The sequence below is a fragment of the Austrofundulus limnaeus genome, unplaced genomic scaffold (assembly GCF_001266775.1).
Source record: "Austrofundulus limnaeus strain Quisiro unplaced genomic scaffold, Austrofundulus_limnaeus-1.0 Scaffold320, whole genome shotgun sequence".
NCBI lineage: Eukaryota > Metazoa > Chordata > Actinopteri > Cyprinodontiformes > Rivulidae > Austrofundulus > Austrofundulus limnaeus.
This window is the reverse complement of record NW_013952722.1, coordinates 546839-560623: the sequence shown is the minus strand read 5'-3', so window position 1 is coordinate 560623 and position 13785 is coordinate 546839. Positions and strand designations below refer to the sequence as shown.

Sequence of the window (13785 nt, the reverse complement as noted above, 5' to 3'; positions counted from 1 at the left end):
GTCGATTAATCGACTAATCGTGGCAGCCCTAAATAAGACTTTCGTGATGTAGACCTACTCCGTGCGTAAAGCTGACGAGTCAGGAATGAGAATGTGTTAAGTATGATGCCACAGAGTCGTCTTGTGAAGCCTCGTTGATTTTTTTTTTCTCCGCCTCACCTGGCTTCTTTATTGTCTTCCAGACTAGCCTGGATACTTCAATAAGATGTGCGACTGCAGGTTGATTGCGTAATTTCAGCGCATCTTTTCCTGACTGAGTATAAACAGGCTGAAGACGCAGTGGGCCATAAATTATCATAAATCCTCCCTCTGCCCTCCCACAGCTCATATAAAGTATATAAACTACAATAACAATGGCTGGATTGTGTTTTTTCCGCTCAATATCAGTGTTAATTTGAGTGAAGTAGAGCCGTTTTTTTGTTTGTTTGTTTGTTTGTTTGTTTGTTTGTTTGTTTGTTTGTTTTTTCTTAACGGTGGATGGAAAAAAAGACGCGACCAGTTACGTGCTCATGTTCATCCTTAGGACCTGGATCAAACCAGCTGCTCTTTGAGCTCTTTTTAAAACTGGCTTCAGCCAAAAAAAATATATCATTTTGAACAAAATAACACGCAGAAGGAATTGAGCTGCTCGGGGTCCTGTTCTGGTCCAGCTCCAACTCCTCAGCTCTGCCACAACTGTGGACCACTGGCCCTCTGCRGTGCTCCTCATGAACAAATACGCCCACAAACTCTGGACCTATCACACACTGAGAGCTGCAACGTCCCGTCGGCACAGTTCTGACTGRAGGCCATGCACAAGACGGCTGTCACCGGGCGGGGAATAGCAGCGGGAGAGCAGACGGAAGATGCGCTATTTTATTTTTTTACTCAGCAGGAGGGAAAAGATGTCCAACTCGAAGTATAAACCAGGTTTTGGGAGGTCAGCGGTGTTAATTGCAATCTGTTAAAATAACGGACGGCCTTCAAATTTTTCCATCATTGTGTAAAAAAGCTGGTCAAATATGGAAAATATTCCGTTAACGCGACCTCTGGTGTACAGTCCACCTGTATTAGTCTCATAGAGTTAAAAATACAACTCCTTATCCTGTCCTCCGCTTGTTGAGTTCAAAATAAGCCAGCTAGGACCAAGTTTCGCATTGACTGGTTATAAGGTTATTTTTTTTACCTGTCTAGTGKTTTAGAGTTTGCAAACCTAATCATTTTACTTAGCGAATTTGCAGTTAGTATAGCTAACTTGTTGGTTAACTGTGCCCACCTCTGATAATGTACAGTATATAAACTGTCAGAAAGCTGTGTGAGCTATGGATTTACCAACAGAAGAAAACAGGAAGACGTCTCATTTCACAAGTAAACAGATTTTTTTCTTATTTCCCTCGATGTGGATGTGATCTAAGCAGGACTTAAGCTAATAATATAACAGTTTAAAATTAAAATAAGATTATAAGATGGATTTTACTTATTGAACTGGTTAGCGGGTATTAGCTTGCGCAGCATATATTGTTATACAGAGTGTATAACTTTGCTGAATCATGCTGCAATTTAACACAAATTATTAATTACAAGCAGATTTGTCCTCTGATGTAATATTTATGCAGTGTAAAATAAAACTTTATTTTTGACTATTTTTGGTTTTTTATTAGACAAACCTGACCTGATGAAAAGATAATTAGTTATGCCAGCAGAGACAAGTTTCATCCTATAACCAGGTATACAGAGAACATTTTGTGTGTTACTAGTAAATATTTATTATTACTATTTATGACAGTAAGAAATAATACTTTATTAGTTGAAGTAATATTTTTTCAACTAGCAAAAAACTCTAAGTTATTGTCTGACTTCAGGCCTGGTTTAGATCATCATTTATAAATTATATATTTTCTGGTATATATATGCTTTTTTTACATGATTGTTGAATGAAATTAACATAGTTATTAATTTTTCATAAAAAATATTACAGATAATATGTGAAACAGATCCAGCTGGGCTTGCTGGTAATCTAATAGTTGCTATAAAAACCCTGAGCTGATGCCCTGTTCGATCACCAATTTATTGTCACAGATGCTAACAGTGGCTGGGATAGAAGGGGCTCAGTCTGGTGATATTTAACTCTATGTCCTGAGCTCATTTTGACAGATRAAGACTAGTTAGTATAAAATCCTGACATGTGAAGCCCTAGAACTGGACGAGGGTGGACTTCCTGTTCTAACCTGCAGAAGGGACCCAGCTGGTGGCTCTCAAACGTCAGTGGGAAGCTGGTCTGAGTGTGAGGAGGCAGAACGTATGAGAGCGGTGAGGAGCCTTGCAGCTCAGGAGAATCCACCTCCAGCTGCACCCAGACGTACGCTGGCAGACCATTAACGAGCCGCACTGTTCGAACACACACCGTCTCCACACACACACTGCCGAAGTCCACGAACAACGGACCTGATGGGGAAAGAGTAAATCTGTGCTCACATCGATGCTTGTTCATCTGGTCCAGAGTTTACACAACAAATACTCAAAGGTGTAAATGCTGCTGTAATGTACGTGTTCTCAAAGTTCAGGTTGGGACCATTTACTGGACAGTTCATCATGTGACCTGGGCGTGCTAGACAAGAGTGAGTTTAATGCATTGAGCTAACGCTAGCCATTGATGTCAATAACTAGAACATGGCTCCGTGCAAACAAACACAATAAATGTACAAGTGGCACAAATCATTGTTATAAACTGCACAAATGAAGTTTACAAGAGCAAAGGGTTTCACAGTTTCATAATACTATATTTAACCTAAATGAATGATTTAAACTGTGAAACCATAGAGCCATGTGCAACACAGAGCTGTGATATTAGTGTCTAATCCCATGACTTCAAGTTTGAAAAATACAGTGGTGACTAACAAAATCCATTATATGTGACAAACATCTTTCTTTAAATGCAAAACCTGTTTATCTAACCAAGTCTTACAATCATACATATATAAAACTAGTTTTGATCTTGATATACTGAGCAAGAGCAGAATGTGTTAAATTATTAATCTCGTTAGCCTCAAGAAATCTTACCAAGTACAATTTAACTTGTTAGATCTGCTGAAAAAAGAAAAATTCCCAGACTAACAATATTAGTAGTCTAACACATTCTGCTCTTGTTTAGTCTCAAAACAAGATCAAACATACTTTTTGGCTGGATGTAAGATATGGGAAGTACGGTGTTCAGTTGGTAGAGCTGATGACGCTAAGAAAGGTCCCCAGTGTGACTGCTGGATATGGGCACCAGTGACCCCCGTGACATTAGCTACGTTTACATGGACATTAGTAATCGGATTAAACGGCCATTCGGAATAAAAATGCATCATGTAAACACCCCATTCAGATTATTCTGACTCAATTCAGCTCGATCTGAATGAATTTGTAATCGGAAGGAGAGAGGTGGTTTATGCCGATTGATAATCYGAACAGTGTCCATGTAAACACTTATCGGTAATCTGATCATCTTATTCAGATTGTGGAAATCTGACCTGACTGTTCATGTCTGCTGATTTTCATCCAGCGGTTTCTGCTCTTTTGTGGACGGAGGGACAGCAGCGCTGCAGCACAGAACTTTTCCTCCTGTTTTCTCATTCAGTAAAGAAAGAAGACACACAGCCTGCGCACTTCGCAAAAAAAAAATAATAATAAAAAAGTCTGCGCATCTGCAGTTTAACCAGAGAGTGCAGTAACATCCCCACCATTGTTAAAGGCACAGTGTGTAAGATTTGTTGTTTTTAGCGACATCTAGTGGTTGAGTTGTTGAATCATCCTCCCTTGTCCTCCCCCCACCCCCACCCCCGCTTCCAAACACAAAGGAGTTGCTACGGTGTCTCTCAGGTGTCAAAAACCTTTGATAATTCCAACAGCGATGTCTACCAGCAGCTTCAGGGCTAGTGATGTTTCAAGTGGTAAGATTATGAGCTTTAATAAGTAAAATTATCCCAGCTACAATGACAGACAACAAATATTACATTTATAGTATTACAACTAAAACCGTTTTTGACGCCGCCACCGCAGTTTGTCCTTCATGAGCCTTCGTAGACAAGATGGCAGTGCAAGATGGCGACCCGTGACCATGGAGATATAAACAGCTTTTTATAAGGTAAAAATAATAAAACAAGGTCTTTGTCTGCAATGATTAGACATGTTTTTTATTATTGTCATTAGTGATTATCTCAATTTCGGCTAAAAGACTTGACAAAATCCTACAAACTGTGCCTTTAAAACCTGTCACAGGTCCATTCTGAGCTCAGAAGTTGTTTGTTTATGTTCATGATGAAAGTATAACCTTTTTCTGTTTTTTTTAGGGAAAGTTAGAAACTGCACGTCAGTGCTTCTATTCAGAATAAAAGCCTGGTGCATGTAAACACTCGTCATGATCAGATTGTATCCATGTAAACAATACATTCCAATTATTCAATCCAAATACATTTCAATCAGTTCAAAGAATTTTGCGCATGTAAACATAGGTACTGAAAGGAAGAGGCAGGTATAGAAGAATGATGATGTATGGATATAAGATTGTAAGACTTGGTTAGATGGACAGTTGTTGCAGTGTGGATTTTGTAAATAATCACCAGAATACTCATCTATCCATCCAGATAGATTTATAGTCCCCTTAGAACCATGATCTTGGCGTCGAAACCCATTTTAGGTAGTGAGGATCCAGAGGTGACCATTTACCAAATGAGGAAAAATGTGTATTATTGCAACTATTTTGGGAGTCCAAGATGGCTGCAATGGATTTTGATGGTCACAACTGGATCATTAATACCCAAAAACATAAGTTTAGACACAAAGATCATGGCTCTATGTAGACTGAAAACCTAGTTAGAGTGTTAAATGAGTATTCTGGTGGCCATTTTAAAACTCTCCCATAAAATCCAACAAATGAGAGAAAATAAAACAGACAATGGAATTATTCCTACAACATATTTGACATACTTAAGCCTCTAGACTACAGTACTACAGGGTTCCCACACCTTGGTCAACATCAAATTCAAGGACCTTTCAAGGACTTTCCAGTCCAATTTCCTCAAATTCAAGAACTATGCGCGATGGCAATTACCTACTGTACTGCTACCCCAGAATGTTACCAATAAACAGGTTTAATATCATGTAAATTCAATGAAAAACTGCACAACATAGAAATATATCTAATACCTAATTACTAATTATTACTAATTCCTAATTACTTCTAATACCTAATTACCTAATTTCCCTCTGGGATCAATAAAGTATTTTTGAATTGAATTGAATTGAACTGAATTGAATTGAATTGAAATAGTTGAGTCAGAATCAATGAAAGAAAGTGGTTTAAATGTGTACCCTACGTTCATAACCACAATACATGGACATGTAATTATGTCCTGGGAGGTTTGGCAGCTCAGTTTAGGAGGAGGTGATGTGAACATGTCCAGACACTCGGTGAGGACAGGAGTAGCTCTGGTGCTCTCACCTGGGCTCAGAAAGAATGACCCGCCCTACTCTGCTCTGACTGACTATGGCTCATGTTAGCTGTTAAAAGTCACATCAGTTTACCGTAATCCTGAGTTATCCACTGCAACAAATTTATTTATTTATTTTAGAATGAAAATCAGTTGTTTAAAAGAGAACTTCAATCTCCAAAAAATATTCAAGGACTTTCAAGGATAAGTGTAATTTTTGGCTGTTTTTACAAACTTTCCAGGGCTTTAAAATCACTTTTGTCAAATTCACAAACTTTCAAGGATTTCAAGGACCCGTGGGAACCCTGCTACTAATACTGCGTGTGCACATCAGTGTAGCTTGTAATCAACTATCAATGTCCAGTCCGGTGATATACTGAATATCAGTGGTCAGGACCCCATTGTGTGTCACAGAATACCAGGTTAGGGATCTTCAAAAGATCTCCAGAAATTAAACCAAATCTAAAAATAATTCTTACAGGYATATTTTCACTAGAACTGTTACAAAAGACAAAGACAATAAAAAGCCTTTTATGTGGTCATTACGTATTTACATTTGAGACATATTGGTGTCTCTTAACCAAAGGGTTTTCAAACTTAAATCCTACTTATGATGACTTGGTAGAGCTCCGGAGCAGTCAGAGTCCTGGTGCAGTCTGCCACCTCCTGGCTGCTGGAGGGAACTGTTTTCACCTCATCTAAAACCTGACAAGGAACATATTCAGTAAAAACACTTTGGCAACAAACCAAGTCTGGTTTCTTTGGACCACCTTGGGTCTCACCTGGCTGATGCTTCTTTGGGTGAGAGAAGCTGAGTTCTCACTGAGCTCCAGGTCTCTGATGTGGACTGTGGGTGGAACTAGGCCTTCGTGTGGAACAAGTCCAATGTCCACGTCGTCTTCTGTCTTGTCTTGTTGTCTAAAACAAATCAAAACAACTCAGTAAGTCAAAGCTGAAACACTTGATTTAAACCAGTGAGAGTTCAATCCTATGTGATCTAAAACCTSTTCTCGATCCTCTGAAGTCGGCTTTGTCTGAGCTGTTTGATGAAATCCATGTAGACCTGGCGATGACGGCGCCTCTGCTCTTCCTCTTCCTCTGTGAAAGCATAGTCCTCGTCTACGTAGCGATAGCGGGGAATGCCAGTAAAGATGGTTCTGAACATGAGGAAAATACACAAGAGCCTAAGAGAATCTCTGCATGAGCTTCATTCAATCACTGCTGTTTGATGCTTTAGTTACTTTCACTATTTGTATTTAGTTTAATTCCAGCGTGAGTCATCAGTCTTCTCAGGGAAAGTAAGAGTGCATCAAAACAGAAAAATAGAAACCCACAGACCCAGCAGGGCTAATGCTACCTGTTGCAGCAGTTAACAGAATAAAGTACCCTTACTGTGAAAAGCACCCACTAGAGGGAAATACGGCAAGCAAGTTTCTTATATAGAATTGTCAACTGATATCCGTTATTCATTACTTTTAGGTATAAAAAGAACAACTAGTATCATGTCTACATTCAACATTTCTGAAAACTTAAAATCATAGAAAGAAGGACTTTTGCTAACAGATGAGTTATCAGTTATAAGTTACCATTAGCTTTCACTAATTTTCCTAACTCTTTAGCAGATAAGCCTTATTGCTAACTTTGAAGACCGTTAGCAGATGGATTACTGGTTATCAGTTTTAGTTTTTTTCCACTGTTTTTCCTGTTTAGCAGATTAGATTTTTGCTAACTTTGAAAACAAATATCAGAGGAGAGGTAATGGTTATCAGTTAGCATTAGCTTCCACTAATTTTCTTTGTTTAGTGGATTAGCATTTGCAAAGCTGTTTTTTTAATTAGCAGATTGGCGATTGAGTCTGAAAAAAAAAATGAATCCACCTCAGTCCTGGAACTATTCCCAACTGCAGTTCAGCTCAAAACAACATTTAGATGTTGTCAAAACTAGACTGAAATGAAACAAAAAGGTTATATTTAGGGGTGCAACAATACATGTATCTGTATCGAAACATTCAACACAGTGCTTTAGGTTCAATACACACTACGTATCGAACAATACAGATATTTAAAATTTATTTTATCAACTTGTCGTCTGAAGATTCTCTGTGTTGAAGGATCAGTGGATCTGCATTCGACTGCTCCACCTAGGCTGCAATGTCGAGCGCAGATCCACTGAGAAACTTGCTGTTTCAGCAACATTTAATTTAAAAACTGTACTTTTGAAGTTAAACAAATGTTCATAATTAATTTCAATAAATTACATGTCAAGAAGGGCATGGACATTTCTCTTTTTTATATCAATAAATATCAAACCATGAGACTAAAGTATTGAACCAAACCGAATCCTGATATTTCTGTATCGTTGCAGCCCTAGTTATACTATACAAGAAATTTTTTACTGAGTGTTGCTCTGAATATTATCCAAGCTTGATTTCTATTCTTCTGTAAGGAGCTTATACTTTAACAAATGGCATCGAAGGATAAAAGCCTTTGTTAAAAAGCAGATTTAAACTTCTGTCTCTAGTTCCACCTGTACCGTTTCTCTGAAGATGCTGGTCTGATGCTGCAGGCCCGGTCATCAGGAAAGGCCAGGAGCTCCTTTCCCTTCACGCTCCCTCTTCGGTCTCTGTGATGTTTGTGGAATTGGGTTTTGGCAGAACTGAGCAGAGCAGCGCGGGTCGGTCCCAAGCAGCGTGACAGTTTACTGCGCTGTGATCCAGCTTGCCCTTCAGTGATAAAAGGTTTATACTGAAGTGATCCCTGGCTACTGTCACATTTTGACATTTTTATGTTGTTTCTTTGCTCTTTTTTTTACTGATGCAACTCATTCTGAGGATGACGATGGTTACAGTTGAGACTAAAAAGCTTTTTCTGCACAATTTATATACTGAAATGATTAAACATGGTGTTTAGTAAATTACTTCAGGAACTAACACCATATAGCAATAACATGAAAGCTAACAGGTTAAAGCTGAGGTTCTCCTTCCATGCAGCAGCTCTGTTGTCTCCATCATTTTCAGTTTCAGCTCGTTGACCCTCTCTGTCAACAAGCTCTGGGTTCATTTAAAACGTCACACATTGTACAAAATTAACCTAAGGTCAAGCTGGATGGAGTTCTCACACTGGAGAAACCTGTTTACGTCATTTACCCAGAATGCTTTGCAGTGTGAATACCATAAAGACTTTTGTATGAGAATATATTTTTTCATGTATAAAAACTCAACAGTATTTTACAGTCTGCTTTGTATAGTTGAAGAAAATATGTAAATGCGGCCCGAACATGCACCACAACAAATGTTACATCAAAATGACTGGCTCGGCGGTGGGAGGTGTGCTACTACTTTTAGTGGCGTTTCAAGTTATCATGGCAACATAAATCGCAAAAAACTACAATCAGAAATCCTCATAGGAACACACTGAGCTGAGCTTCCAACTGACTTTATCTGCCGCACTCTAAGTCCCATGATCTAGAGTGAGAGCTGTCTGGATTAGAAAAATTTCTTAGCAAAAAATTTATCCTACAGACACAATTTTCACAAAACACAAATTATATATCAAAACGTGGGTATTTTTGTCTTCTTTCAGCCAATATTTCTGGTTTTGCTGTATGACAAACAGTTTTCTCTCTAAGTGTGTTAGAAGTCAGGGAAGTACCACTTCCCTCCCTATATTTATATAAACATTATTTCACACTGGTTCAGAAGCAAAACAACTATTTTCGACTCATTATGCCTCTGAGATAAAGCGTGTACACATTTGAAAATTTACATGAATAGACTTTATAGTTTCACACGGCGGCTGCTTGTCTGAACTAAACTTTTTAGAGTTTTTCTCATGTAGTAAGAGTCGTGTTGCAGATCTTGTCTGCTCCTCCCTCTGACACCACAATCGGGCCTTCTGATTGGCTGAGGCTGTTACTAGGAGAGTAGCCTCTTGAGTGACACAACAAAGAAGAGGTTTCCTGTAACCCAACATGGCACCCAGATTTCTCAGCAGTTTTAAAACATACTAAGCTGTGGGTTGTTAGCTGAGAGCTAACTCAAGAAATTCTGTTCTGAATGCTTATCGCAAATTTAAGCTAACAGCTAATGCTATTTTTTTAAAAAGCTCTAATTCAGCCAATTTTCTACATAATTAGCTAAAACGTGCTATACTAATAGCTGTGAGTGAGCTCTATCACAAATTGTAGCCAGAAAAAAAAATCTAAGATGGCCTCCAAAGCTAGTTTCAAAGGGCTGTCACTCAACTAGTGTTTGGTTTGGGTACACGTAATGTATCAGGACCTACAAAAAAGTCTCTTAGAGCCATGGTCCAAACACYACAGGACGTAGACCATCTTGAATCAAAGCTGCCATTTTGTCTTGTTTTGTACAGGTATCTGAGCGAACAGACCTACATCTTTTACAGATTCCAGATTCACTCAGTACAGTCTTGAGGCATTGGAGATCAAATGATATCAAAGATTTTTGCTGCGACAAAAGATGTGGGCATGGCCAAGCCTCAGAAAATGAATTATTTGACATAAAACATCAAGGTTGAATAACTTCCACATACAGTACAAGGTCACAGCTGAATAATCATTTCTGTGTGTCATACCAGACCAGCACCCATCATTTTCACATGGTCATTTTGTGACATCAACTTAGCCCTGGCCCCTTAAAACAGGAAGTCACTTATTTAACTTCTGGATGTCTTATACACTGTGACTCATACAGATTTCTACCTGTGTCTGGTGACAACTAGTTGATGCAGCCCTCCAAGGCCCCTTTCACTTGTTTTTGGTTGTTTTGAGAAGTTTTAAGCCCTCCAAGGCCCCTTTCACCTGGTTTTTGTTGTTTTTACAGGGGTTTTCCGTCCTCCAACGCTCCTTTCACTTGGTTTTTGTTGGTTTTGAGGGGTTTTCAGCCCTTCTAGGCACACTTTACCTGATTTTTCAGAGGTTGTCATGGGTTTTTGGCCCTCCGAAACCTATTTTACCTGTTTTTTGTTGGTTTTTATTGGTACTGAAGGGTTTTCGGCCCTCCTAGACTCATTTTTGCCTGTTTTTTTTTTGTTTTTGTTTTTGTTTTTTTGTGGAGTTTTGGCAGTTTTTAGGGGTTTTTGGCCCTCCTAGGCCCCTTTTATTTGGTTTAAGCCTGTTTTTTGTACTTTTTGTCTAACTTGAGCAGTTTCTGGCCCTCCTAGTCACATTTCACCTGTTATAAGATTGACCATAACGCAGACATTTTTAGACATATTTGGCTCAAATTTGGTAGTATATCACAATGATCTCCAACAAACAGTAAATTAAAATATTTATTTAAATTGGAGAGCACGTGGTAAGTCACGTGGCAATAGGTTCTCCAGGAACTATTCTAGTTATTAGGTCTAACATTTCAATTAGTCAGAGATCCATTTAAGAACCATGCTAAAAAGAACAAAGAATTGTGTATTTGAATTATGTGTTTTGTTACATTTCTACAAAGCGCTACTGAGCTTCTAAGGTACTTTCATGTTTCCAACTCACCAGACAGATGGAGTGTTGTCACACTGTGGCAGGTGGCAGATAAGTGTAGAGTGATTGTGTGGAAGCAGGAAACCTGCAGTTCTGTAGCATCTTTCTGACACAGAACACTACCCAAGACTTCCACCCTCTGACGGACACGAACACTCCCTGGTTGGCGAGCACTGAAGGTCAGAATTACATCCTGACCAACACACAGAGAAGTTCATGTAGGACATTATTTAAACAAACAGAAACTACCTGAGGTTGCTGCTGGTCTCACCTGGCACTGCCCAGGACCTATAGTGCCTGCTGAAGGTTCAGCTGTAAAATAAGCCACTTTGCTGAAGCGGAAGCTCACAGAGAGTTGAGGGCAGAGATTTCGGAGCACACAAAGGTGATCTAGACTTTGTCCGAGCGCGCAGCTCAGGAAGTCGAATCTGTGAGAGGGTTCAGGCACCACAGAGACGGGGACTCCGGAGCCAGTTACTGCCATCTCCATGCTGCTGGTAGCTAAAGACAGAAAAGAAGTGATGAAATAAAATTATATATTGTAGGAAAAACAGTTATTGCCCCTAATCCTCCATCTGCCCTCAGATCAAGTACCACATTTTTGGTTTTTGGTGCCCAAACCCAATTAATTTAATCGAATGAGAATCTCCTTCCCCCATTTATCATCATGGAAAGCTGTACTTTTAACCAGTAGTGGGCAGTAGTACTTTAACCAGCTCCTCGTTAGTATAGTGGTRAGTATCCCCGCCTGTCACGCGGGAGACCGGGGTTCGATTCCCCGACGGGGAGAAACAATTTTGACGTTTTTGATTATTTAACATAATAAATTTATAAATATTGTTGGCTGATTCAGTGGAGTCATTTTTTGAATAAGATGTCATATGTTAAGCAATCTATTATTATAGTTTATATGGTTTTATGTCTTTGTAAAAAGACATAAAACCATATGTCTTTGTGTCTTTGTAAAAAGAGAAAAAAAGGATATAAGTCGTGACCACCACTTAAGGAGAAATAAACTGCAGAAATGCTGTTACAACAAGGGAATGATGGACTAAACACATATTACACAAATATGCTTTGTTTCTACACTCAGCATGCACAGTTACCATGGAGCAACAAGAACTGTAAGCTGACCCAGTTGTAAAACAGTACCATTCTGGTGGGTGAAGCCATGTCTGCAGTCCACGATGTCAAACAGGAGGAAGAGACAATAATCCTGCCGCCTGCATGAATCCTCGTACAACTTCCTGTCACACACACATAGAATGCATCAAATACCAGCACTCAAGGGACAATTACCATCTCCTCGTTAGTATAGTGGTAAGTATCCCCGCCTGTCACGCGGGAGACCGGGGTTCGATTCCCCGACGGGGAGTAATACCTTTTCTTTTTTGTGAGTTTCAACTCCTCTAACCTCAAGTTTTATTAATCTTTCAAAACATCTGAAATAAAWGATAAATGGAACATGTATTTTATGTAGACTTGCATAATTTAATTTATTTACAAATGAGCTGCTTATATAAAGAYGTGGTTGCCCAGCAGCAGTTTCAGAGTCTCAGACACAGGGTACCTGTTCCAGACGGGACTGAAGCAGACCGTCAGCGTGGTTCTATCATATGGACCCAGTCGACCATGTGAAGGCACACACACCAGAACCTGAGCAAGGTCCTGCTCAGCTGAGCTGCACTTCTTCATTCCTTCCACCAGGGCGGCGTCTGTGCTCCTCTGGAGGTCTGTCCCCTGCAGTCAGATCAGAACATTTTAAGTCTGGTTCTGCAGGACCCCCACCTTTACAAGTTCAAAGCGCTCACCCTCTCAGTCCCTGCAGCAGTCTCCTGCAGCAGACAGACCCAGTCACACACCCGGGGTCCAGAGTTCCTCAAGACCACCTTCTTCACGCAGGAAGTTCCAAAGTAGACTGGTCCAAACCACAGACAGGTGAGGGGARACCCCTGGAAAATAAAAGAAACGTGAAAAAAAATCATTGATTTAAAATGAGCTTGTTCTTCTGTCATTTAGGAACCAAATCTACCTTCAGGTCAAGAACCTGGAGATGCTGCTCCACCACCTCCGCCCTGATACTGAGAACTACATCTGATCTGTTCTGGAGCCTCACCCTCAAGAGACAGAAAAACAAAAAATAATTAATGCTGCAAGTAGTGTTGGGAGGTCCTCGCACTGCTCCAGCTGTGCTGCGACAAGAGGATGTGGAAAAGCTGGATCAGCCAACTATTGAATGGTTAAGTTTCTGCTCTGAGCGGGCGGGGCTATAATGATGTCATAAAACTTCCAAACTAATGTGTTGAGCAGTGCTTCCTGATGACGCACACAAAATTTAATGCAGATCGGATGATGTATCCGTGCATCATAGCTGTTAAAACAGCCTAGGGGAGCAGCGGAGTCAATATCTGGTACCTGGAAATCGGTACTAGTACTCAACGGTACCAATTTTCAGTACTTTCTGTGTGTTGATTTTTAATAATAAACTTAATCTTTTTAATTTAACATATTTAGTTCACAATATATAAAATTAACAAATATCAAGACAACATTCAACTCTTTATATTTGTACTCTTTGTAACATCAGTTGTTTAACAAATTTCTTTAAAGTGAAATAGTGCTGTACCAAACGATTATTTTCTAATCGATTAATCTAACTATTATTTTTTCGATTAATCGATTATTCTAACAACAAATTTATAAGTTATTCTGACGTGAGTGCACTGGAAATTTAAAACGTTTTCATCAAATTAACAAGAACAGTTCTTTAATATTGTCCTGATGCATCTCAGTAATCCAGGTAAAAAATCAAAGGAAAAAAAATTGTATAGGTCCTCTGGAC

General features: G+C 39.4%; 1 protein-coding gene and 2 non-coding genes across 3 annotated transcripts in view; 2 read left to right on the top strand and 1 right to left on the bottom strand.

Moving 5' to 3' along the window:
• LOC106527344 (uncharacterized) overlaps nt 1-13785 on the bottom strand; it is a 130155-nt gene that overhangs the window by 107264 nt on the left and 9106 nt on the right. The window contains exons 5-14 of the mRNA XM_014022186.1: nt 12967-13060; nt 12755-12895; nt 12514-12683; nt 12096-12190; nt 11193-11444; nt 7986-8175; nt 6458-6610; nt 6236-6371; nt 6062-6158; nt 2208-2424 (exon numbers count right to left, since the gene is read on the bottom strand). Of these exons, the coding sequence (XP_013877640.1) occupies nt 2208-2424; nt 6062-6158; nt 6236-6371; nt 6458-6610; nt 7986-8175; nt 11193-11444; nt 12096-12190; nt 12514-12683; nt 12755-12895; nt 12967-13060 (1545 nt within the window). The remainder of the gene's footprint in view (nt 1-2207; nt 2425-6061; nt 6159-6235; nt 6372-6457; nt 6611-7985; nt 8176-11192; nt 11445-12095; nt 12191-12513; nt 12684-12754; nt 12896-12966; nt 13061-13785) is intronic.
• Nucleotides 11661-11732, top strand: trnad-guc (transfer RNA aspartic acid (anticodon GUC)). The gene has a single exon. It is a non-coding gene; the product is annotated as a tRNA-Asp (tRNA).
• On the top strand, nt 12247-12318 carry trnad-guc (transfer RNA aspartic acid (anticodon GUC)). The gene has a single exon. It is a non-coding gene; the product is annotated as a tRNA-Asp (tRNA).